Source organism: Orcinus orca, chromosome 8, assembly GCF_937001465.1.
Source record: "Orcinus orca chromosome 8, mOrcOrc1.1, whole genome shotgun sequence".
Taxonomy (NCBI): Eukaryota; Metazoa; Chordata; class Mammalia; order Artiodactyla; family Delphinidae; genus Orcinus; species Orcinus orca.
Window position 1 is genome coordinate 60,889,470 of NC_064566.1, and position 27,982 is coordinate 60,917,451.

General features: G+C 38.9%; 1 protein-coding gene and 2 long non-coding RNA genes across 26 annotated transcripts in view; 2 read left to right on the top strand and 1 right to left on the bottom strand.

Annotated features, from left to right (window-relative positions):
- DLG2 (discs large MAGUK scaffold protein 2) overlaps positions 1-27,982 on the bottom strand; it is a 2,044,900-nt gene that overhangs the window by 475,711 nt on the left and 1,541,207 nt on the right. For 19 of the 24 annotated variants that reach the window (XM_049713435.1, XM_049713436.1, XM_033431831.2 and 16 more), the window contains one exon: positions 13,313-13,468. The exons of the other annotated variants lie outside the window; for them this stretch is intronic. In XM_049713435.1, the coding sequence (XP_049569392.1) occupies positions 13,313-13,468 (156 nt within the window). The remainder of the gene's footprint in view (positions 1-13,312; positions 13,469-27,982) is intronic. 24 annotated transcript variants of the gene reach the window in all.
- The window catches only part of LOC125965184 (uncharacterized), a 1,042,439-nt gene that overhangs the window by 238,425 nt on the left and 776,032 nt on the right, over positions 1-27,982 (top strand). The gene's annotated exons all lie outside the window — the stretch shown is intronic.
- LOC125965182 (uncharacterized) lies at positions 5,789-16,409 on the top strand. The gene is made up of 3 exons (XR_007478774.1): positions 5,789-5,867; positions 6,428-6,728; positions 16,068-16,409. It is a non-coding gene; the product is annotated as an uncharacterized LOC125965182 (long non-coding RNA).

The following is a 27,982-nucleotide window of genomic DNA, read 5'->3' on the forward strand; positions in this document are numbered from 1 at the left end:
GGATTCTTTTTTTTTTTTTTTGCGGTACGTGGGCCTCTCACTGTTGTGGCCTCTCCCGTTACAGAGCACAGGCTCCGGACGCGCAGGCTCAGCGGCCATGGCTCACGGGCCCAGCCACTCCGCGGCATGTGGGATCTTCCCGGACCTGGGCACGAACCCGTGTCCCCTGCATCGGCAGGTGGACTCTCAACCACTGTGCCACCAGGGAAGCCCCTAAATGGGGGATTCTTAAATTTAGTTTTTACTAACAAAACTTAAACATACTTATTATGAACAATTAAAATAATTAAAAATTGTATAAAGTAAAAGATAATTTCTTTCCCTCATCAAATCATACTCATCTAAGGTAAACACTGCTATCCTGAAGTAACATTTCTGTTTCCTTCCAGGCTTAGTCTATGATATGTAACCTTTCTTAGCATGAAACATTCTAAAAGATTGTGTTTAGTTTAAATTACTAACTGGCATGGGAGGAAATGCACTGGCACCTGACATCTCTGACCCCAGTCTTATATCTGCCACAGTCCTATGACTGTGTGATCTTGGTTAAGTTTCTTAATTTTGCTGGACTTATTTTCTCAATTTTTAAAAAAAGTGTTGGGATGCAATCTTCTCTAACCCTTTCTGATCAAGCATTCTCTGATTAAATGATACTTAGGGCCCTCTGGATATACGATTAGCTTTAGGCTTATTTGCAACACGTATTTCTTTCTGTTCCTTTTCCTTTATAGTTGGAACTTTTTCTTTGTAGAATGAACATTAGAGGAAGGGAATGGCAATTACCCTCACCTTGCCAAGCACTGACATTTACTTAGCATGCTGAGCAAACTTACAGAGTGACTGGTGCTGCAAATCAAGTCCTTTTGCATGTCTTAATCTGTTCCTTTTCAATCTTCTAAGTTTGTTGAATTGATTTTTGTTTTATTACCCTTCACAGTGTCAATCAGAGTTGCTGAGAGGTTTGCTTGCTCTGGACCTTGATCCCACCTTTGAAAGCCTAGCAGTGCACATTACAATGACCTAACCCTCTAAGACATGTTGGAGGAATCCACGTATGACATGACTTCTCCAGAGCATCTGGCATTGACACATGTAGAATACAAATAAAACAGACTTTAACAAAAAGTAGACATCACCTGTTACAACGCCCAGTAGATAGGATGAAGAAAATCTGTTTCTGTGGCCTAACTCAGAAATCTCAGGGAAAACAGTATGTATCACCTTCTCCCAAGACAATAAGGGTGAACTATGGCCCAGAGAGAAGGATTCCTCTCAAATACCTACTCTTCCATGCACTGCCTTCAGCCAGGAGAAGAGCTTCCACTAAATGTAAACCCACCCTTTGGGCTGTGAGTCACTGTTTCAGGTGGACACCTACCATTTGTCATTCCATTGAGTGTCACTGTATGCTCATGTGTCACATGGACAACATATAGCATTGTTCCTACCCATAAAGAGGTGACAGAGAGTCACCCTGTTTTCATTTATACAGAATTATTACTAGTGGAAAATTTGCAAATAGACTTGGTTTGTTCTTGACATTCACTATTCCCCTGGGTATTATGGGATGGAAGTGCACGAAGAACTAAAGATTGTTTGCCTGCTCCCTCAGTAGCTAACTTTGGACCTAAAAAGAAAAAAGGAAGGGTCTAAATATTGTGACAACTTAAGATGGCAGACGTGGGGTTAGAAAGAGCCTGAATCTTGAGTGAATTCAGAAAGTGTCAATTTCCACTTGCTGACCTAAGGAAACAGAGGGGGGTCTCGTGACATTCCGTGAGAGAGGTCTCATTGAGGGGTACAGCAAGAACATGGGATACATTAGGAGGCCTTTTAGAGAGAAGGGAGAGAAGAAACCAACAGTACATGCCCAGATGAGGATTCAGGAAAGGCAACTTGCATTGTGGAGCTGTGATTTATAGGAAGTCTTTGACCAAAGATTACTAGGAACTCTTGACCAATTGGATGCCAGTAGCTGCCTGAAGCATCATTGGACAAGCCATCCACCCACCCCAACCTGATTTCCCACAGTCACTATCCCCATCCCTCCTGTTGTAATTTCTTTTAACTTCAGGGTTTTAAAAAGTAGATCATCTTCTGAGAAAGGGTTGATGTTCTGGAAAATGAATATTAAAGTTGCTCAACAAAGAAAAGTCTGTCTGTCTTTTTTGTTTCTCTGCTGGGAAAGAGTCTGGATTAGAAGCTGTTTTTATGGGTCACAAGGATCCCAGAGGAAAAGCCTCCAACATGAAAATCAGGACAAGGAATCTGGCTGGGACAGAAACAGAGCTGCTATGGAAGATGGCAAGAAAAACAGGGAAGGCAACAGTCCGTGCCTGAGGGCAAAAGCCCCAGGTGACAAGAGGTCCCACGTCATACCTGTCAAGAGGCAGAAGCGTGGATCTCAGTGTCGTAACAGAAGACGCCCAGTTGTGGAGCACCGGTACAGGGTAGAAATGAAAGGCTTCTCATCTCGCCCCTGCCAGACACTGCCCAAGTCCTAGAAGTCTGGCCTCGGTGTGGAGCACCAGTGCGGACAGCAGTGGAAAAGTAGATGTACATCTGAAATGACATCATTCTAAGGGGTTGGGACAGTGACAAAGGTGAGAAGACTAAGTGATTTGTCATAAGTGAGGGGCATCCTATGGGGAAACAATGGGAAAGGTTGCCTTGTAAGAGTGTGGAAATGGTTGTTCAGGACAACGCATGAGTCACCAAGGGCCCTGCACAGAAGGAAGGGAGAGTCTCAGAATTCCAGCAATTATACTGGTGGGCATCTGGTCAGAGACTTTTGTTTTTACTCACAGCCCCTTTCCTCATGCCCAGTGTAGCCTAAGGCCTCCCTACAAGGAACATAGATTCCAGTGCTAGCAAGAGAGTAAGAATTTATCCAGTAGCTTATCATATGAGAGTGGGGAGAGCTGGAAGGAAATCTGGTCTGTCACTTGACCTTCAGATTTCACATGAAAAAGGTCTGAATGCCTAGAAACCGATGAACACAAACCTATAAATATAGTATCTAGGAGAAAGCAGAATGGATCCAGAATAAATAAGGCTGAAAGCTAAGTAAAATTCACATATATTTGAAAAATACAATCTGTAATAATTATTTTTTACATTACCAATGGCTGTCAATTATATGCACAAAATAAACCCTCTGGGCCCAGTGGTCCCTAAACCTCCTGAGACTAGTGTTTGACCATGCCTGGACTGTGTATCCCCAGAAGTACTAGCCATATAATAGGCATTTAATACATATTTGTGGGCTGAGTGGCAGTTTCCTCATCTGGAGCATATCAAGTTTGACTAAATTGTTTCTAGGGTGTCTTCCATCTCTGAACTTGTATTAGCCTCTAGTTATTTTTAAACCTATAGGGTTGAGAGAGTGATATCCTCATAATGATGCCAGAGGCATAAGAAAGGAAGCAGAACATTAGAATAAAGTTGAGAGAGATGGAAATAACAAAGAGAAATAGATTCTCATCCCTGTCTTCAGTCTGGGCCAATCCATTCTGTTAGGCAGGATGTTCACAAGAACGCTTGACCAAGGGAATGAGCTAGGGCTGAAACCGATCTGAACTCCTTTTACATGTCACACTGGGGCCCTGTACATTTTGTCCTTCATCCAGAAGGGGAGCATTTCGGGATTTCCCTGGTGGTACAGTGGTTAAGAGTCCACTTGCCAGTGCAGGGGACACGGGTTTGATCTCTGGTACGGGAAGATCCCACATGCTGTGGAGCAACTAAGCCTGTGCACCACAACTACTGAAGCCCACGCGCCTAGAGTCCATGCTCCACAACAAGAGAAGCCACCACAATGAGAAGCCCGCGCACTGCAACGAAGAGTAGCCCCCGCGCACCGCAACTAGGGAAAGCCCGCACGCAGCAACGAAGAGCCAACGCAGAAGGGGAGCATTTCTTAAATTTAGACAAAAGCTCTAGCTGGGTTAGCTAAGCCCAGTAGACCCTCCCCCCACTTAAAGCGAACCATAAAATTCCTCTTTACTTTCTAATGTACTCACTTTCTCTGGAATATAGTGATCTTAGGTTTTAGTATTCAGTGTGGAACACACATCCCTGCTGACTTTAAAAACCTTGTTCAAGGGATCCTTTAAACTTCATATGAGCTTAAGGTCTACAGAACTGAATTAAAGAGTGGAAATGGAAGACTTACCTTCTCTGCATTGAGAGGTAAATTTTGATCCTTTAATGAAAACAAAATTCTGCATTCTGAAATATTTAGATCTCTGTATAAATATAAGCAGTCTTGCACAGCCCTTCCGCCTATACTGCCAACCCTAGCATTCATCTCCCTTTACAATTCACTGGACTCACCATCAGGCTAGGAATGAAAACAGCCTCTCGTAATTGTCTTTTAATAAAAATTCATTCCCACCTCAGCCTGAGGTATCTACTTAGGGGGTCATAATATGTCATTTTACACACACACACACACACACACACACATAAATAGCAGGAAGTTCATATTTATCAGGCACTCCTCTTCACACTTTACGTATCACTTCATTAAATCCTTACAGCAACCCATGAAATGGATACCACGATTATTGCTATCGTACAGATTGAGGATACAGAAGCTCAGAGTGGTTGTCAACTGCTCAACTTTACATAATTAGGGATTTGTGGAGGCAAGATTCAAACCCTAACACTTTGATTCTAGAGTCTAGATTCTTAACCATATATTCATTATCTATCCATCCACCTATCTATTAAAATTTGACTATTGTTAAATGATGTATCCTTTTTTTTTTCCTCAGAATTTAATGCTTGAGGAGTATTATGTGTGATGAGAATAACATTCAATAAATATTTACTGAGCACATGTGAAAAGAACAGATTCTGGTGCCAGCCTGCTAGATTCAAATCCTATCCTAATCCTAAGTGACCTTAGGTCACTTAACCTCTCCAGACCTCAGTTTCTTCACTTGCAAAATGGGGATAATGATAACACATGCCTTCTTGGATTGCTGTGTGGATTAATGAGCTAATTTGTAGAAAGTGCAGCCTGGCAGGTAATAAGATTATATAAGTGACAGTGGTTGTTTTCTTCTCCTCCTTCCGCTTCATCACCATCATCACCACTATTACTGTTAGGACTACATGCCAGAAATCATTTTTGGCACAGGGAATCCAACAGTAAATAAAACAGCAAAACCCTCGCTCTAATGAAATTAATAGTCTAAGTATGTCCTGATATATTGTTTCAACAATCTCACCCCACTGTTTCCATTTGTTAGTTAAATACGTAACCATAGTTTTCTATAAAATTGGAATAATCATACCTACCCCAGAGACTGTCATGAGGATAAAATTAGTTAGTACATATAAAAGTTTGGAAAAGTGCCTGGCATATAAAAGCGCTCAGTACACTTAGCAGTTTTAATTTGTATCTATGCTGTGGGTGTTATGGTTTAATGTTACTGTCTTGATTCTTTCTGAGTTCCTATAATTGGTTGCTATTGTGATTTTGCATAGCATTTTCTCACAGCTACTTTGCCTCCATAAAGAAATGCTTTTGAAATTATGCTTATTCTTCAGTTTCTTACTGCTGCCCAATAATACAATGATTTACTAAAGTAGATACAAAGATTGCTCCCAAAACAAAAAGAATGTACTAAAACTGAGGGAAAATATTCATAACGTCCCAGGTAGATAAGTAATCTGGCTTTTTAGAAACAGCAAGTCGAGTCAGTTTAGATTGTTGCATCACAGAGAGTTATTTGAATGTCTCAGAACAGGAATTTTGGAATAAGATCAATCTGGGTGCATTTCCCAGCTCTCCTGAGACTCCCTCTCTGGACCTACTAGGGTTGTTGTGAAGAGTAATTGAGAGTTTTAGGAAGAGGGTAAGTACCCTGGCCTTCCTTCCTCCTTTACACTATATGATGTAATTTGAAATGTGCTTTAAAAAAAATTCTTGAAATCTTAATGAAAGAACACCTCCTCCCTAATATAAGAACAAAAGTGAAGGGAAACAGTAAATGGCATGTTTTTTAAAAAGGATCTACATAGAAAATGCATTACTTTTAAAGCAAGGGGTGTTTCTTTCGGTGTGAATCCTTGCATATATCACCCTGCACAGAGAAGAGGCTGTAAAACGGAATGTGGCAAGAGCCGCCTCTGTGACTCTGTGGGAGTCATTAATCTCTCCTTAGTTTGCTTAATTCCAGTTGGGTTTAGTGATCACCTACTTCAAAAAGGCAGCGAAGGCCTTTGAAGAAGAAGCTGCTGCATAAACTCCGGAAGGAGTCGGGCTTTAGGAGCCATGCCCGGAGGGTTTCCTCTCCTGGTTTTAATTAAAAATGAAATTAAGAACGCTTTCAAATTATCTCAGCCTTTTAAGGGCATAAGAAGGTCAATGATTTGTTAAGCATCTTCTTTCTTCTTTTAATGGTGCATTTCCCAGATTACGTCGTGTGAACAAGGCTTGAATTGCTTTCAGGATCCACAGATTTGTGGCACTGTGGACGTAAGACGTGGGGGCCTGAGTGAGAAGCTGCGGTGAGTGCGAGAGGGATTAAGACTCCCTGAGAGCAGGCGCCTGGCCGTGGGAAAGCCCTGGCTGGAGTCCTGGCTCTTCCGTTTGCTACATCAAAACTCACCCTCTACAGAGTTGTCGGGATTGTTAGAAACAAGAAGGTGCATACGGAAAGTGCCTGGCTACTAATCTGTGCTCTAGCTGTCATTTTGTCTACGTTCCTAAAAAGGTACGTGCGGTCTAGAAATACTGCTATGTGAGTAGATTAAAAAAAGAAAATTATACATGCATGAAGTCGCACGTGGCTTTAGAAATATGCCACCTTTTACGGGGAGACTATAAATGCAACAATAAAAGGGAAAATATATGACTTTGCCTGTGGTGACAAGGATGCTGCCACTAAGAATGACAGAAGAAATTAGCATCCACAGCTTCCTTTTGGCCCCTGGGGATATACCTGTGTTGGTAAATATTCTTCACCTGATTTGTGATAACACCAAAAATAAATATGCGTGAGCTCAAGGCTTTAAAACAGAATAAGCATATGAAAACAATTAATAATGACTAATGTAGGTAGTGCCTAGACGAAAATTCACTTGCTCCATTTCCCTGGATCCTCACAACAACCCTAAGAGGAGAATAGCACAGCTATGATTAATTTCCCCCTTTTCTGGTGAGTTAATGCCCAGAAGAAGGCCTCAAACCTAGACAGTCTGGACACAATCCCTGGCTCCTCTACAACATCAGGTTGCCTTCATTTCAAACAAGAGACCTCCTCATATACTTTGCCTCCCTTTCCTTCCACTGAGTTTCCCTCTACAGAGTTTTATGTTTAAATATATTTATTGTGGACAACTGTGCCCCCTGTCTCCAAGGGGAGATGATGCAATCACCATCTCATGAATACTCCAAGCCAGAAAAGTCTTCCCCTTGAATCGGTCAATCACTAAGTACCACCCAATCTATTTGATAATTAATTCTGTATCTATTTATATCTCTCCATCGCCATAGCTTCAGTTTAGTTCTTCATGATTTCAACCCTACTCGATATGCTAACTAGTCTCCCTGTCTTCCAACTCTTCTCACACAGCAGACAGAGTGATCTTTCTAAAAACACAAGTTGAATTATGTCTTTGCTCAGCATTCAAACTCCTCGCTGCTTACAGGATGAAGTTCAAAATCTTCAGCTTGGCAAGGAACACCCTCTATGAACTGTAGCTGCCTGCAGCTCCAACTTTATCACCCACCCAATAACCCTTAGCCACACAGAACTACTGGTTGTTCCAGAGTGCCCTGTGCTTGTACACATCATGAGGCTTAACTCTGTGCTATTCCTTTTACCTGCAACATACTTCTTCCCTCATCTGACTGATGAGCTCAGTGTCTTTGAGAAAACTTTAAGAAAAGCAGAGGCTGAGTTAGATGATTCCTCCTCTGTTTACCTTTAGAGACTCACGTGTACTTTTAGGATAGCATTATTATGTCTAGAAGTTATATTTGATTTTGGGTTTATAGACTTTGAGACAGTTAAAACATTAATAGATACATTTTCTAATATTTTATAAGAAGAGAACGCTTGCCAAAGACAGGCCACCATAACTTTGCCATATGGCTGAAATCTTGTAAGAGAAAGATCTTGCTCTGTGTTCCCAAACTAGGAATGGCTTGAGGCTGCCAACTTTGATTTCTACACAAGGAGTGAATTATAGACATGGATTCTGAGCCCTGTAGAAAATTGTTAGAAACTAATCTAGCAGATGGACCTATGAAAAGATAAGGTTAAGTTTCCTAGTCAGAATGGTTCTTCTAAATGACTAGGAATTAATAACATAAGGTGTGAGTGGGGAAGATTCCTGTGTATATGTGTAAGTTCACACCTTCGCAGAAGGGACAGTCTGAGTGCATGTTTGCTCCCATCAGTACCTCTTATAATAGTCTTCTTTTAGTTACCTAGAGACTAAGTACACTGGAGAAACCAAGGGCCTTTAGCAGATATACATCAGAATGCACAGTAATGAATTCTCCACTTACATGTTGAACTGCTTAAGGGGAAGGACCGTGTCTTATTCACCTTTAAATCCCTAGCATCCAGGTTAATCTCTGGTGACCTAGTAGAAGTCCCATGAATACATCTCTTCAAGGAGTAAAGATGTTTTATGATCACCTAATACTTCAGAGTCCATTTCCTATCCCAAATCTGCCCACATATTTTAATTAGCCTTCATCTGGTTTATCTCAGTCTCTGTTTATCAACGACAAAACAATAATTAGGACCAATTATGTAAAAGGACAAATGAAAATATGCCGTATGTCGAGAAAACAGGCAAGAATATGATTTTCCTTGCCCCAGGAATATTAAAAGCTGAATAACTTACCATTTTCCCAAAGTAGAAAAACCAACTACAACATCAAAAACTACATCTTTTTTTTTTTTTTTCTTAAAGAAAAAGATATACTGGATAAGCAGGAGCCTCACAGCAATCCCATTTGTTTTTCATAGAGCTCCAAATTTTAGTTTTATTCCAGGCTCTGCCCATTTCTTGCTTTTGCAAGATCTGAAAAGTCAATTACTCTAAACATAATCTGCAGCCTTAGGAGCTGACACTTTGCCAAGTAATTTAAAATGCTTTGCTAAGGAAAACTTATAACTTCTCTGTTTTCTTTTACATGATGTTATAGAAGTAAATTGTGTATACAATTAATCCATCCCTGAATATTTGCTATCAGTTCAAAGAGCTGAGAACTTGGGTATTCAAAAGGCAGAGAATACAGACGACTGACTCCCTGCTTTTGCTGACTTGCCTCCATTTTTATGAATGCTAATTAGAGATTAACTGGTACACAGGGAAGCGTGGTTCACGGGCTAACTTTCACAGAACTAGCTTACATCATCATCTGAGACTGTAATTACTATATCAATATGGGCATACTTCTGAAATAGACTGGGGAATTCTCAAATGCCCTGAAAAATATATATTAGCACATATTGCAACTTAAAGATTAGGCATTTCTTCAAAATTTTTGGTTGGCCTCTTCAATTTACATATTTGTAAAAGGTTGTCCTTAGTATAATATTTTGCACTTTGTCAGTGCTTGATAAATCTCGATTGAATGAATTGATATTTTCTTATAATATTCTTTGTAGGGCAGAAGATCCCTAAATACTTTTATTTTACCATGAGCAGAAGTAAGACGTGGGCCCATGAAGACAACGGATTGGGTTCCTCATCATTAACAGAGTTGGATAAGGGCTTGTCTATCTAACTCTCAGTTCTCACCTACCTCTGATATTCTTTAAGTTATTCAAGGTCACAGTGGAAAAAGCAAGTGATGGTGTCATAAATGGAACTAGAATCTTTGAACTTGTCCCCTGAACTACTGGCTGTATTTCAAGAAACATCTGCTCAGAGAGGTATTTCCCATTGGAGAGGAAGTAAATAATCTCTGAAAGGAATTGCCCAGTCTTCATGAAGAGCTGAGAGCTACCTAATCAATCTGTAATGTAGACACTGACCGTCAAGAAAATTGAAGGTGAAAGTGAAATACACAAAATTAGTTCTAGTTTGTTATTTGTTTCCATGCATGGATTCATTCATTCATGGAGGTAAAAAAAATGGGTAAAGCACAGCTTGAGCCATGACCTGTTCCGGAAACAGGTATCTGTTTGCTTGTCTTCAGATCTTATTTCCACGTTAATTAGGCACGCAGTAATTCTCAGCTCCTGCTGTGCCAGCACTGGGCTAAGTGTTAGCAGTGAACAAAATAGACAGCGTTTCACTCATTGACCTTGCAGCACAGAGCGTGAGATAGGCATTTGGTTTAAAAATCACATAAATGTACAATTATAAATTGCTTGAGTCATATGGGAAAAAAGAGAGAGAGAGAATAGAGTAGAGGACCTGATTTCCTTTTTCAAGGAGCTTCTCTGTGGAAGTACAAGTTAAACTTAGACCTAAGATGACCAGAAGTTAATCAGGCAAAGTGTAGGAAGGGCTTTTCAGTTTGAGGAATGAGCATGTGTGAAGCGCTTGAGACAGGAAGAGATTCAGTGCATTTTGTGAAGAAAAGGAAGGCTGGTGTGAACAGTGTGTTCAGCAAAGGGAAGAGTGACATGAGATGTTTAAGAGGCAGGCAGCGGCTTGATCATGCACAGCCTGGATGCCATGTTAATGACTTTGCATTTTATCCTAATGCAAAGGAGAGAGAGCGATCTGATCTGTATTTTTAACAGATCACTTTGGCTGCACTGAGACTAAAAGAGGAGGACAAAAGTGGAAGGGGTGAGACCAATTAGTAGACTATTATAGGTGGAAGATGATGGAGGCTTGGATTAAAGCGGTGGAAAAACAAGTAGAGGAGAATTAATAGATTTGAGATATATTTCAGAGGTAGAATCAACAGGACTTGAAGACAGACTGAATGATGGGTGTGAGGGAAAACAAAGTGCGAAGTGTGATTTTCAAGTTTTGGCTTGGGCAGTGGAGTAAATATATGTGCCATTTACTGAGTTGGACAAGTGTGGAAGGGGAACAAAGTGGGGGAGAAATCAAGAATTTCAGTATCAGTGTATTGGTGGCAATGCCACTAAAATGGGTGTGTCTGTGTGTGTGTGACATTTTTCTAGAAATAAATATGAAAAAGTATGGAAAAGGAAAGGAAAGAATAGGGAAAAGGATAGAGACAGAATGAGAATAAATAGAAAATAGAATTCCCAAAGGGAAGATGAAGGGTGAGGGTGGGGACTAGTGCATATCAGGACTGCTGAGGGTGTGTAATACGAAAAACACATATTCGACATTATACTGCAATTTTTAAAAAAAAATTGGGGGAAAAAACCCTGTGGTTTTCATAATACAGATTACAGAAAGTAAATGGAGAAGAATCATATCTGGTGGGTCCATACAAAAGGTAGATTCTGTCATCCACTTATTGGTGAGTTTTTAGGAAGGGATACATCACAATCCCCAGTGGGAGGCAAGGAATGTAATTCTTGTGTTCATCAAAAAAGAACACGGGTTAAAAAAAAAAAAGATTCATTGACACTGAGCCAGATGAAGGGAGATGAGCAGGCAGGATAAAAATAGAGAAAGGAAAGGCAAAGAGAAATGGGTGGAGAATTTTTCCAGCAAGCAAAGACGTCTGGGCCGTTATGCCTATGCCTATGCAGGTGCTAGTGGTCACCTGGGTTTGAATCCCAGCCCTGCCACTTAGTGGTGGCTGATCGTGGGCATGTCAGGTAACTTCTCAAGCCCCGACTTTTGTATTTGTAAAGCAAAGATAATGATAACATCTACCTCATAAGGTGATTGTCAGGGTTAGGAGAAATAATTTGTAAGAAGTGCTCAACAACACGCCTGGCACACAGGAGGGGCTCAATAAATGTTAGCTGCCTTTATGTAGCTGACTATTTATAGATGCATAATTACTAGAAAGTCGTTATTGTAGGTGTGTGTGTTCCTTCTCCCTTCCCTATGGCTATGGTGACTTTGCCCTCTTAGCTTCAAAATTGTATTGTTCACTGTACCAAGAAAAAGTTTTTATAATTTGTTAAAAGTATAGGAGGATTTAATTAATATTTATAAAGAATTTTAAAACAAGCAAAGCTATTAGGCTTTACCTGTTGCAAATTAGTGAAAATGCCCCAGCTGATTACATAGCCAAAACTATGTTTCTCATCTATTTCTAGAAATGTTAGATATAACTTAAAATTTGTTATTGAACTCCCCTAGAGAGGCAAATAATTGACTTCTAAACTTATTCTTTGAAAATCTCCAAAGACAGAGATGATGTTCTAAGGAGACCCTCTTCACTATGAATCACTCTAAAATCTGTATTTTCTCAGTCCTAATAATATTATGAAGACATATGAAGATATTCTGTCTGAAAACATAACAATATAAGCACCCCATTACATGTAGAAACATCACAGTTGAGATCTCCCCACTTTAAACTAAATTGGAACTACCTTATGGAACATTGTATTCTCTTTTTCTTTCTCTCTCTCTGGCTGCTACAGGAAGATAGGGTTTTATTATCTGTCATACATATGCTTTAGAATTATAATGCAGAATTATGTCCAACCTTTAGATTTAGAACAATTTGTTTACAAATTGTGGAAAAACTCAAAACATTCTAAGATCAAATCTGGACTCCACAGCTATTGGCAATATCATACTGAGGGAACTGCCTTAACTTCTCTGAACTTCGGTTTTCTTATATAAAATGGGAGTAACTAAATAAGATAACAGATGTTAACATACTGTAAAGGTGAAGATTATGTTCTTTGTGGTTAGTTAGAACCAACTAGTTCTGTAGTTTTGGATGAGTTGTTTAATACCTCAAGGAGTCAGTTAAATGGTGGTATTAATTTAATAATTTAGTTAAAATATTAAACGGCAGTAATAGTATCTACTTCTTAGGCTGTTATGCATGGAGCACAGTATGATTATTCAAAATGTATTAATCAAAAATGTATTCAGTAAATGTTCTATTTCATCCTTCTGTATGAGGAAAATAGTGCTAATTAAATTTCAGAATTAATTCTTCTGGAAAAATATAATACCTTATTAAAAATGCATGGGAATCAAGAACATTTAGAGCATCATGTGATCATGTGTAAGTGCTCTGTGATCACACTAGAAAGAAAAAGTCAATGTTCTTAATTTCTCCCATTGCCCCAAGGAAGCAGAACATCTTTCCGCCCTGAGGAAGATGTAGATTGCAAGAGAAGTAAGCAGAGGTAGATTCTACCCATTCATCCTTTTGGAAGCACATGCAATTTGAGAAGATGAAGTGAGGAAGTGCATGCAGTACCTGGTCATCTCAGAGTCAGGGAGCAGGCCTAGGTGGTAGTGGGGGTAGGGAGCTGAGAGAAGGAAGCTTTTGTCACACTCAACAGGGGAATAGTGCCTGGGAGAAGCAGGCTTATCGCACAGTTTGTTCACAGTGCTGTAAACAGGTTCCGGAGGCCTGGTGATACAAGAGGCAGACAAAGAGATGCATGGTTAGCACACACACTAAACAACTGTGCAACTAGCAGCATTTCACCATACTCCAAAGTGAACAACCCAAACAATGCCATGGGCTTCATCAGGCCTGAGTTAAGAGTCTCTTCAGGAAACAGGTTCTCGGCTTAGGAATTAGAACTTTGGCTGACATGTGGCATGACTAAACTCCATGTGTCAGACACCTCAGTAGAGTTATAATCATCCTTTAAATGCTATATCCTTTTGGATAAGCCAGTCTGAAATGCCAGACTTTGGGATTCTCTGGCACGGCTCCTTCTTAAACTTGAATCTCATCTTTTTTTTTTTTTCTTTTCTTAATTTTATTTATTTTTTATACAGCAGGTTCTTATTAGTTATCCATTTTATACATATGAGTGTATACATGTCAATCCCAATCTCCCAATTCATCACACACACACACACACACACCCCACTTTCCTCCCTTGTTGAATCTCATCTTAAATGTGAACTTCAGAGACCTTCCCCGACCACTTTGGCCGGGACACCCTGTTACTTTTCACAGCACCTATTCATACTTCATAATATTTTTTCTCGGCATGGAATAATTTTTTTGTTTATTTTCAATTTTTATTGTCACTCTCACTACACCATAAATTCTATGAGGAGAGAGACTACGTTTATTTTGTTAACCACTTAAAATACAGTCTGGCACACGGTACATATTCTATTAACTATTTGTTGACTGCATGTATGAATGAATAAATGAATACAACTTCCCACATTTATATTGCGTTTTTTTTTTTTTTTTTGGTGCCTTGCGGGGGTTGGTCTTACCCAGGAATCTAATAGGTTATATGACCTGAGTGGTTCCTCCATATATTTATTCAGAGTTTGTCCCCCAATAATTGACTTCAGAAAGTTTTCTACAAAGAGGATAATCATTTTAGCAAAATTTCTATTAAGTGAATTCATCTAGGGATACTGTAACATTATCTAAAATAGCAACATTGTTACAGCTGCTATTTACAAACATGCATAGTATGACTGGGTAAACTTTTCTACAATTTTTGGTCACAGATCCATGTAAAAACAAAGTCCTTGGTTATTAAAACAGTTTTTTCACAACTCTATTCGCCACTTTTTAAACACATGGTCTGCAATTACTACCAATACCTTTCCAATAAGGTAAGAATGGAAAGATCGGAATTAAATGGAAGTACTACTGGCAGTCTGGGCCATGGACCCAGGAAGGGTAGGCTTAGCCGGGAAGGTAAGGAGCGTGTCAGGAAACCAGGCGATACCCATGAGGTCATACCCAGGGGAGGCAGATAGCGCCCCTAAGGGCCACAAGACACCAGAGGCCATGTTGGTGGCCACGTGCCTGAACAAAGGCACAGGAAGCGTAGGTGGTGAACTCAGTGAGGGCACAGTCTGTGTTTCTGTAGCCCTAGCCCCCAACATGGCCTCTAATGGATAACAGGTGCTCAGTCAATGCTTCCTGAACTGACTGAGGATGGAGAACAGGGAAGAAAGGAGGATAAACAAAGCATTAAAAACAAACTACCTAGTTTATAATATTACTGTGGCCAATCATGGCTTAGACATACTGTCTAGAGACTTGGATTCTTCTCTAACACAAAGCTTTCCACCACATGGAAAGAGATTCCTTGATCTGTTTATTTTGTATAACACAGTAGAAGGGCTGAGGAGTAGGCAGGAGGAATCTGGAGGCCTATTTTGTTCCCCAGAATAACTATCTCAGTGGTAAAATGAAGTACTTTGGCTTGTTCTATCCCAGTGGCTAACCCTGTAACATTTACAAGAAGAATTAAAGGTTTTTAAAATAAAAGAGCCAGACTTTTTTCTTACATTAGGGAATCTATTCTTAGGGAAGACAAGTGCTCTATTTTTTAAAAAATCTAGTAAGCTTGTAAATTTCTGTTTATCAATGATACACACACATAATTTATAATGGTAAACACCAGCCCTTAAAAAAGGCAGCTGCAAAATCATTCTTAAAAAGTTTTTTGTTTTTAAATCAGTTTTTATAAGTAATTCACACTGTGGGAAGTAATGTAAAAGGAAAGATACTTTTAGTTAGCCACTGAAACACATCTTTTAAAATAGATTGACTATTGTTTGATTTGGGGGGAGGGGGTCTGTTTTTGCTTTGTTGATATACTCAGCTTTATGCAGATTAATGTACATTTCCCATAGTTTTAGAGACAGAAAGACTCATGATTCTGGTTAAAGTTGCCTTGGGAGATCACAGTCTTATTTGTACCTAAAATGTGTTGTCTACACAAAAATTCAGCTTGGAAAAAGCTTTGTATTAATAGGCTGCATAAATATGAATTAAATAAGAAATGAAGAGGCATGCATGAGCTCTATGGGAATGATTCTGGGTAGGTTATCACAAGAGGACCTGCTATTATTCTCCAATTTTTCCACGCTGAAATAGAGCCACTGTGGCAGAGGTGGCTGGATTGCTTCCCAAACATTAATTTTTCCTATTTGTTATTTCTTATCCTTTTTTCTTATTAATAGATATCAACATTTTCATTGGGCACTTTTCCTGTAATAAAGACTTTATTTCTCAGCCTTGTAGATGGATGTGGTTGTGGGATTCCTGAGATGGCTGCTTAAAGGGAAGCTACTTTAGCTGAGACCCCTGCAATTGTATTCTCTCCCACGTCCTCCCTCTGCTGACCTGGAACCCAGATATGATGGTGGGAGCTTCAACAGTCACACTGGACCATGAAGCAACCTTGAGAATGAAGGCAAACGATACAGATTGTAGAGCATAATGGTACAGCTTGTGTCACTGATGACATGGAGTGATACTGTACCAACTCTGGACTACCTACTCTGGATATCTTCTTTGTACAAAAATAAACTATCATGTTTAAGCGAGTGTAATTTTTTGTTATATAAATAGGACTTAATATTAACAGATATACTCCTACAAAATGTAAGACTGATCATCTAATACAAAGAAATAACTACAGATAGGGCCTACCATAAGGTACTAATACATTTAACTCTATCAGAAGTCCAAATAACACTTTCTTTGTACAGAGAAAAATTTAAAGAATGTTATTTTCTGACTATATAATTTAGAACCCCTGGCTGTTTAGAGAACCCACTGAATCTTTATTAAAAAAATACATATATAAAATGGTAGCTGAAGTGTCCATCGACAGATGAATAGATAAAGAAGATGTGGCACATATGTTACATCAGTGGAATATTACTCAGCCATAAAAAGAAATGAAATTGAGTTATTTGTAGTGAGGTGGATGGACCTAGAGTCTGTCATACAGAGTGAAGTAAGTCAGAAAGAGAAAAACAAATACCGTATGCTAACACATATATGTGGAATCTAAAAAAAATAAAATGATTCTGAAGAACCTAGGGGTAGGACAGGAATAAAGATGCAGAAGTAGAGACTGGACTTGAGGACATGGGGAGGGGGACGGTTAAGCTGGGATGAAGTGAGAGAGTGGCATGGACATATATACACTACCAAACGTAAGGTAGATAGCTAGTGGGAAGCAGCCGCATAGCACAGGGAGATCAGCTCAGTGCTTTGTGACCCCCTAGAGGGGTGGGATAGGGAGGGTGGGAGGGAGACACAAGAGGGAGGAGATATGGGGATATATGTATACGTATAGCTGATGTGCTTTGTTATAAAGCAGAAATTAACACACCACTGTAAAGCAATTATATTCCAATAAAGATGTTAAAAAAAAAATGGTAGCTGATCTAAACTGCCAGCCCAGGGCCTAAGAATAAAGGAATCAATGACTTCCTTGAGGCCATAGAACATTGTCATGGTGATGTCATTTCAGTAACGTTGCACTTTCTGCCTAAAGAGCTTATTCAATTTTCTCAGTCTGATGTTGTCTCCACAGACCAAGAAAATGATGTTACCAATTTTCTTCTAGTCTTCTTACGTTGGTAGCACTATATTTTGAGACAAATTATCAGAATCAAAGCTGGCTAACACATACATACCTTAAGAAAAAAAAATCCTACCTGTATTGTACTCATCTAAATTAGGGAAAACATTTTAGTCTCTGAACTCTACAATAAATTCAAGACAAAAAAAAAAAAAAAAAAAAATGAGGTCCAGCACACTATTCAGTGCTGAACTTGTGAGCCTTTTACCTATATTTTTTGGAACCATTTTATGACCATAATATTATTTCACAACTCACATATTTAGAAGATTTGGTGTTTGGGGCAGGCTTAAATATCTTGGATTTTAGAAAGTCACTTCCAGATTGTTTCATAGTGGATTGATTCTTTGCCTAAGCTTAATTACTCTTGATTCAAAGTTTTATCAAAGTCAATCAAAAGAGATACAGCTACTCATATTGCAGGCTTATTTTTACTATCACTCAGCTTTGATTCCTTTTCTGTTTTTTTGCATGTTATTTTGTACAGTCACTGGCTAAAGAGTAGACATATCAAATCCAGTTTCTTTTCTTGATTGTGAGAACACTTGATATCTCAGAAGATGGGTAGATGAAAAAACACCAAAACATGACAAAACACTTGACAGGCTTGACAAAGACTTCTTGAAACACTGACAAAGTCCTCATGCAACCAAACAACTAAATTAAAAATATCAGCGAGAATCTCCTTTTACGTGACATAAAAATGGGGTTCACATTTGAAGCTTTCTGTCTGCTAGCTTTATTACAGTCCTAGAATTCTATTATGTGTTACGTACTATACCAGCCACAGTAAAATATCCAGTAACTACTACTACTGTCTGAACATAGGAAATGGCACATAGTAGGTACTTTAGAAATGTCTCTTGGAATAAATGGATGGAGATGTATATCTATAGGTATAGATATAGATTTTTAAATAAACATTCTCCACTGAGAGAAATGAAGAAAGACTCCTGGCATTTTCAAGAAGCCCTAAGTTATTCTGAATCGCCTAAATAGGTTTAAAATTTTTAGACCATCATTAACTACAGGTTAGATGACGGAAGGACAGAAACTCCCAAATTGTCAGGAACTGACAGGTATTTTTCTTTTTTAAAATTTTTTTAATGCTCTCAAATTACTTCTTTATTTCAATACTAGGAACTGACAGCTTTAAATACTTGGTGTGCACAGTTTATCAACTCTCAGAGGGATGGGCTTCATGTATGTGCAAGTCTGGCCACAGCAATGCCTGCTCTTACTTCCTGTGAGAGTCACCCCACAAGCTCGGGGCCCCTCAAAGGCTTCTCAGCCTTGAGTTCCATAAAGCCTAATGCCAGCAGACAGCATCCTTAGTATTTCCCTGCAGTTATATTCTCTGTGACCTCTCTGCCAGACAGACAAGAAACGCCAACTTATGAGCTGTCACGGGGATCTGGGTGGCAAGAACAGATGTCACCATCACTTCCAATGTATGCAGTAAAGAAGTGCCACAGGGAAAGCCAGACACAATTGAAAGGGCCTGTTTATCCCACTGCAAACCTCCAGAGTAGCCTAGGTCAGAAGGTAATGAATATGGAAATCCAATCCAAGGTACCTATTGGCTCTCTTCATTTTGTGGATGCCCCCCAGAAGGGGGGAAAGGTAGTTAGAGATATTAGTGTAATCTCTAAGTGAATTTATAAACAAATCATTTATCTTGCTGTCCACTTATCAGGGGCCATGGATAAATGGCTTTGTAGTCTCCCGTGCTGAGCCATCAGCATTTATTTGCATATCTATGGGTTTATAATTGCAGGCTCTTATAGCATATAATTAGCACACCCTGGCCCTTGGTGATCTTTCTTTTCTCGGAACACCATTAGCACTTGCTATTTGTTCTGCTTTCTGGGTGCAGTTTCAATTGCTAGTCCACAATGCTGGTGTATTAGAGGCAGGTGCTTCACCTAACCCTATTCTAAGGAAAATTACCTTGCCTGCAACTGCTCCTTCCCATTTGCTCCACTTGACTCCAACCCAACTCAGTTCCCTCCCTAGCCAAAGCTGCTTGGACCAGGACTGGACCCCTGACTCTGCAACCATGGCTTGTATGGTAGTGCTCAAAAAAGTCAACGCCAATTAGATACTCCTATGGAAAGTGAATAAAGGAGCAGGAAATAATTGTAAACTGGTAGCAGAAGGGAAAGATGCAGACAGGTATAGGGTAGCTGTAGCTGTGTCCATTAATTATAGAGCACCAAGTTTTGTTGTGAAAAGTATCTAGCAGTTTCTTGAATCCAAAATAACGGTCTGGGTTCATTTTTTAAGGGGGCTATTAAGGCTCATGCTACTGAACTTCTCTGCTGGTTCGCATATGACATCAGTTGTATAATGAAAATCAACTATCACATCCTACCGTATTTCCTTACTGGAGCTTAGGTCAGATCTTTTGTTTGCAATCAAAAGAGTGAAAATGAAACAGGTACTTTGTTTTCATTGTCCTTTTCAGATCACCTCAATTAGACTATGCCACTCAAAAATAAAAGACAAATGGTTGAACCTGAGACCAATACCATGCTGATCCTGTCTTTAAAATTTTGTTCACTTTGCATTACTTTTATTTTCTAAAATACTGTATTAAAATATTATTATCTAAATTACTGAGTTTTCTGGTACCCCTCTTAAATGTTGCACTTGACCTGTGTGTTTCACTTGCCACACCCTAACTCCCAGCCCTGTACCAGAGACGAGTTAAATACAGTGATGATGATGACAGTGATGGTGATTGTAAATACTCATCTGTATGACACCTGAAGATAGGAGGTCAAAGGAAGGTACAGGAAGAGTGACTCACTTTACTGAGTCTTCCATGTCTCCATTAAAGGTACTGCTCTCAAAGTCCTCAGGCCATCTCAGGCAGGGTTCTCACCTCATTCTACTGTCATATTTGGTGCACTGGGCTATTTCCTTCTCTAGACTATTAGCTCATAGAGGATCAGGACCAAATCTCATTTATCTTTGTTTCCCCATAGCTTCCATGAGCATAAGAAGGTATGAATGAAGCACTGTCATAGAAAAGGACTAGAGCTGTAATAAAAAAAACATGATCAGTACTTTTAGTTCTCTCTTCCTGACCTAGAACTAAAAGGAAGAGCCTAAAATTGCAGTAGGAAGGATTTGGGTTATGTATTTGTATGCCTTTGACCATAAATCTCTCTGTCATATAGACTGAGATGGATAAATCTGTATTCCATTCAGTTTCTCCAACCCTCATCCTGCTGTGACCTTCCTTGGCTGCCCTAAATGGGCAGGGAGCATCCAGCCCCATGCACTACCTTAGCAGGACATAGACCCAAACTGCCTTAATGGTGGCAGTTGGTTGGCCGAGGGCTTGGATGCCTAAGCATCTAGAATACTGCCTGATGTAATTTGGAGAAAAAGATGTTTAAACCTTAAGAGCGTGCCTCAGACTCTTCTTTATAAATAATACATTGCTTTTTGAGCAAAGGATTTGGAGAAGGAAGCATAAGAGGATTGAATTTCAGGCCTGGGCTAATAGGTCTTAAGCACAGAATTTTGGGAAGCCTAAAAGTAATTAGGGGATAAAAGAGAATATCGGATCAAGGAGTGAACTATGTGGCTCAACACGTGAATTTGACATTATAATGATAAGGATTAAGGAAGAGGCTGATTTCTCTTACACTTGAAGCAGAAAAGTGTTAGCCATTTGGCGAAGGTACTATCAGGAACTTAAAGTCTGATATAGAGAGATCTGGAGAACAGATTGGTCTAGATGAGCCCATTCATCCCCTTAATTCTAGCATCATCAGATTGGGCCCCCAAAGACTTTTACCACTGGGGCCCTTGGAGTAGACGCCTATTGGTACCACACTCATGTAACTTTTACAAAACTTAGCTTCCTCATTTTAATGATACTAAAAAACCTTTGTAGACCAGCAAAGCTGTGAATTGTAAATTTCTACACAGAAGTAAATTATTATGAAGCAGTGTGGTGAGTGCAAAGAAACAGAGCTAGGTTTGGATTCTGGTTCTCCAAATTCTACCCTGTGTTGAACTGCTGTTTCTTCACTTCTCTCAGCCTCAGCATCCTCATCTGTAAAGTGGGCACAGCAATACCAGCCTGAGGGTAGCTGTGAGAAATAGAGGAAGAATGCACTTAAAGCACCGAGCTCAGTGCATGGCACTCACCGCGACCTCATCAAACAGCAGCCATGTTATCTCGATTATTACCCTCAGGCACTCACACTGCAGAGAAGCGAAGCCTCTGAGAATGCTGCTCTCACTTTATTATAACGTGGAGGGAAGTAACAATCAGTGGTTTTCAGTATCACAAAAGGCACTGGCTAATGGTGCCTTCTAAAGGCTCACTTTTGCTCCTGATTCTAAAGGCAATTGATCCTGTATCAGAGCCACGTGAGGGTGATGCTCACTTTCTCTGAGCTCCTCAATTATTTTCTTTGCCTTTAACAAGACATCATCCCCAACCCTAATCCCAAATTTATGCCTGCACCTTCATAATGATTTGCTTTCCTGTGTGGCTCACAGCTGTGGTGTCATAGCAAACTGTTGGGCCATAAGTAATTTGTTATTAGTAATAGTCATGTACCATAATCTATAAATATTTACTTTTTAAAAACAGAAATTAGGATGGATTCCCCACTTTCTCTCTATAAACATCACTCTCAGTTATATTTTACTATGTTTGCTTATTGAGGAGAGAAATGGCAGACCATTTAAAGTCATTTTAAAAGTTTTGCATTATTAAGTGTTTTATTTCCTCAAAAGAATGTTTGGGTTTCAGCAAAATTGGCCCCTTTTATGACAGTGGGTTATAAATGGTTCATGAGTGTTTTATTGGAATAAGATGTTGAAAGTCGATGACCTTGACAATGATGACTATTAACAGGCATATTTCCAAAGAGTGTAGGAATCACAGTACTGTGGTATTGGGTGAATGTGTCCAGCTCCAATAGTATTTTTGTGGCATTCTGAAAGATGTTGAAACAAATATAATCTAAGACACCAGATCAGTACGGCCAGACCAAGGCCTTTGAGACATGGATTTGAATTGTTGGAGGAACGTTGAATATGTCCTGTTGTAGTGTTTAAACTCTTTTATTCTTTGTAAACCTACTTTTAAAGATTAAAAAAAATTTTTTTAACTGACCTCATGGGATAAAATATAAATCTACAGAAAAAAATCAGGTTAATAGTTACATAGCATCTTTATGGAAAAGAAAATATTAAGCATAGGATAAACAGAAGAAATCACATAAAAGATGAGAGATCTGACTACATAAAATGTAAAACTACGGAAGTAAAAAAACCTTATGAACAAGAAACAAGCTGGGGAAACATCTACTCAAATATATTTATCAATATTTTAAAGATGTTCCTACAACTCAATAAGAAAAAACACAAACTTTCAATAGAAAATAGAGGCTGCTAGTGCCCAATCACAAAAGAGGAAATAAAAATGACAAACAGACACACACATATAAATGTTTAACCTCAGCAGGAATAAAAATAATACAAATTAAATGATACTCGCCCTTTGCCTGTTTAAAAATAACAAAGGATTTTCAAATCGATAAATCATTATTTAGTTGTGGTATGGTAAGATAGACACTCATATTGCTGGTGCTATGAAGTGTAAACCCCCCTTAAAACATCTCAAGAAAGCAATTTGGCAATATATTTCAGGAGTTTTAGAAATAATCCTGCCCTTTGTTTCAGCAATTCTACCTCCTGTGTGCAATCTTAAGAAAAGAAAAAAAAAAAGTGAATAAAGGCTTCCACAGAAAGTCTTTGTGGTCTGTTATAAGAGCAAAACAGAACAAAAGGAAACAATCAAAATGTCCAACAAAGAGATAAAGGTATAGAATCTAAGATATATACCCATGTTTAGTTATTAAAGTTAATATTCATGAAAAATTTTAACGATACAGGAAAATATTTTATTGGAGTACAAAATTATATATGGGGTTGTCAGGGAGTGGGAAGTGAGAACACCTAATTCTCTTACCACTTGGGAAAGAGATTTGAACTAAGATGTGAAAGAAACCACAGGGGAAAGTAGGATTCAGGTGCAGGGTGAGGATAGGATGAAAGAGGGCTTTCTAGGAAGTGGTAATACACAGCACATGCAAAGTTAAAGGGGAATCTGAAAACAAGCCCCATTTAGGGAGTTTTTTAAAGGCTTGAGTAGGAGACAGACTCGAGAAGATGGGCAGGTCTTGCGTACAACTATAATATTCAAAGGCGACGGGAAGCCATGGAGATTAGTGGGCACTGAATGCAATTAAATGAGTTTAATCATTTTGACTGTTCATTTGCATATTCATTCATTCATTTCATAAATATTTACCAAAGGCCTCCTCTGTACCAGGCCCAGAGAGAGGTACTAGATATATATAGATTAGTGAATAAGATAAAATGTTCCCTCTGTCATTGAGCAAACTTTTTTTTGGCAAGGAAATTTGATTGCAAGGAACAGTGACTTATTTGAGCTACTTCAAGTAGTAGGACATATGCACATGGGAACTCAGAAAAAGCTGAACTGGCGGAGATGAGGAAGGGTGAGATCCGATGAGCTGGATCTTTATTCCAGAGCTTTCCCTTCAAGAGGACACCTTTCCTCTCTGTGCTATTTCTTTCTTCTCTCTCTACTCACCACTTTTGTTAACTGACAGTTTAGAAATCAGATACTCTCTACCTCACAGTTTCTGCTTGCTCTTAGCTTATGCCTCCTAATAACATCAACTTGCACATGACTCATGACGGACCCTCTGGCCTCCTTTACATCACTAACTATTAGCTTCTCCTTTCACTTATAGTTGCTCACTTGGCCTACTTTTTAATGAAAAATTCTTAAGAGAGAATTTGACAGACCTAGTTCACTTTTTTGAGTAAAGCACATTATTGGTCACTGGCTAGCTTCTAAATTGGCCTCCTTTGGGTCAAGTACACACTCAGTCCTTTCGGGTCTGGCTGGGGGGTGAGCCACCCGATCCTTTTGGGTTTGCCCTTTTGGCAGAGCTGTAGGCGGGGCACAACCATTTGAGGTAAGCTGGGCATCCCACAGGTATTCTAAGGTTTGGCCTGTGGAGTAACTACCCACATCTTCATATTCTCAGCCAGGTCTGTTCAAAGATGGTATAAAGAAAGCAAAACCATTCCTTTGGGAGAAAAATTTGGAAACAACAAAAGAGTTTGAACAATAGAAAAATATGGGGAACATCACAATCCCCCCCGCCTCCAATAAGGTCCAAAGCTTAATATCTCACTAGGGTTTCTCTCTGTTTATCATGGTATTAAAACATAATATTGCAAAATGAAAACTCTACCTCTACAACAATAATTTTCTTTCCTCAGAGGCTCCAAGATGATTTCTATCTGTAACGCTGCAACTAAAGGTTTCTAAATCAGATTAGGTCTTGAATTTTAAAATTCACACCTACGTACGAATTTCTGAATATGTTTAGCTAAATCATATCTTCTAAAACAGAATGCAATATGTTAATTCAACTATATACTTCTGTATGTCGAGTTTACATTATTAATACTGACTCTAGGGGAGAAAACCCCTTATGCCTTTAACTGAATGAAAGCTCAAGTGGAGTATAAGAGCAGCTCCCTTGGAGGAAAGATAATGTTCAAATATATGCTCTACTAATCAACAGGAAGGATGAACTGGCTTTAACCAAATCCCTTAAATGGGTTTCTTTTCCGTCCTTTAGGAAATGGTACATTTTCCTCTATTTCATGCAGCTGTTGCCATTTACTCTTTTGGGTCTGTTATTGCCGGCAGGTTATGAACACTGTCTGGTAGCCAGGAAGGAAGGATAAGACATCCATAAGAACAAAAGATTGCTGTCACACTACCTTGCCCTCTTTCCAGAGGACTGCACTTCTAAAATCGGATAAAGAGATAGCCTGAGGTCATAAGTTATCTTGAGTTGATGGTTCACATGCAACTAAAATTTACATTGATTGGTCCTTTCTTCCAACCATATATTTTAGGAAGTTCCTGTGAATGTATGTATAACTTGTTCCTGGTTTCTAGCAGGGTCTCAATTCTACTTTCTCCATAAAGTCTCTGAAGTTTATGGAGGCGGATTGCAGATTTTTCTCTCTTCAAAACTCCTATATAGTGTATTCTTTATGATTGCCACTTGGTTTTGTACTCTGAGTATTTTAAATAATAATAACAACAACAACATCATAAACATCTACTTACAAATACCTCGGGAACTTACTGTGAGGCAGGCATTGTGCTACATATGCTTTATATATCATATATTATGTAATTTACCCATTAATTCTAAAGCATATATAATACTATTATCTGCACGACTTAGCAGTACCTTGCCTCTCCTCACAGAGCTGACCTGTTAGTGGTAGGGATGGGCTTTGAATCCAGGTCGCCTAGCTGCAAAGCCTGGGTATGTAACCATTATGTTTTATTTTAAAAAATTCTGTCTAGCATATACTTTCCCTCAAGGGTCTAATTATATTTCTCGGTCATCCTGGCAATTATAGCTCCTATTTTAAAGGCAGTAGAGAATAGAACAAAGAGAGCAAGCTGTGAGTCTGACTGTCTAGATTCAAGTTCCAGCCTCATTACTTAGAAACCATGTGATCTTGGGCAATTTGTTTAGCTCTGTGCCTCAGTTTCTTCTCTTGTGATCAGGAATAGTGCCTACCTCTTAAGGCCTGATGAGTATTAGACGGAATGATGCTTGAATAGCACTTAGCACAGCGCCTAACTGGCACTTAGTAAATGTCATGATTGCCACAGACTTTTTTTTTTTTTTTTTTTTAGCAGTACGTGGGCTTCTCACTGTTGTGGCCTCTCCCGTTGCAGAGCACAGGCTCCGGATGCGCAGGTTCAGCGGCCATGGCTCACGGGCCCAGCCGCTCCGCAGCATGTGGGATCTTCCTGGACCAGGGCACGAACCCGTGTCCCCTGCATTGGCAGGCGGACTCTCAACCACTGCACCACCAGGGAAGCCCTGCCACAGACATTTAAACAAGAAATCTGGCAGTCGGGTACCCAGTTTATACATCCATCTTTAGTCCCTTTTGTGGATGTGAATTCATTCTTAAGAGTTGATTTCCTCTTATGATGACAAAACCATGTTTCTGGCCATGCTTAAGATTGCCAGAGTTAGCACATAAAAATACAGGATGCTCAGTTAAATGTGAATCTCAGGTAAACAATGAATCATTTTTAATATAAATGTGCTAATATTGCATAGGACATATTTATACTGAAAACTGCTCATTGTTTATCATAGTTGAAATCCAGTGTTTAAATTCAAATTTAAATGGGCATCATTATTTTATCTGGCAGCCAGATGGCCCTTTGCCTTGCAAGCTCTCCACTGTGTCGCCAGTATTCCGCCTTCCAGCATATACATTCACACTGTGGCATAATTTAATTGTTTACTCTGAGTCCCACTTTGGTTTGGTGCATTCTTTTAAGTCAGCAAATGTTCTTAATTTATTTTTGTATTCCCAGTATTCAATGCTATATCTCTATACCTATGCCCGAATTCATATCTATACTCAAATCTACACATAAGCTGGAGACAGATAATATTTAAATAAAAATTTGATCTAGATCATAATATATATATTATTATGCAGCTGTTTTTATTTAAAAATTTTAAATTGTATATTAGACATCCTTCCAAGTCAGTACACATAGCACCATCTACCTTTTCTCTAATAGCTGCAAAGACCTTCTTTATACATCAGTGGCAGTGGTATAAACTGCTGAACTTATGACCCAGATATCCCACTTCCAGGAATGTGTCCTACAAAATTGAGTACAATAGGTATACACAGAATGTCATGGTTGCAAAGTCGTAAAAGCAAAACACTGGAAAAAACATGTATGGTCATCAGTATTGAACGGACATGTAAGTATTAAAAACATTGCCATGGAAACAGATTTGGTGACATGAAAAGATATTCACAACATATTATTAAATGAAGAATGCAGGTTAAAATAGTATATATGCAGTTTAATCCAATTTTTGTAAATAATAAAAAACATAAAGTATGATCTCAATTTTATATAATAGATACTGAGAAAAAAAGAGTCTGGAAGCATATGTCAGGGAATTTACTGAATATCATGTCTGGGAAATACATCTACATAAAATTTTTATTTTCTCTCAATATTGCATGTTTTCTAAATAACTTTTAAATGATATTAAAAAGTGTTTATCGTATAAGCTGAGAGATAAAAAGCCATAAATCTGCATATGTAGTATGAGGCCAATTCTGTGAGAGGTATATCTCTATGCCTATATGTAAGTTTGGAAAAGTCACTGAAATGTTAACAGTGCTTTCTCTGAGTGGTGGAATTATAGGCAATGTTGATTTTCTTATTTTCCCATATTTTAAAATTATTAAAAAATTTTTCTTTTATTCCAGAGGACTATTAGAGATTTGTATTGGGTCTTGTTCAATTCAGCCCCAAAGATATACATATTCTCAAACAACAGAAATGGAAAATATACATTTTCCCATTATAGGGCTAATTTTTATTTAATAATGAGTAA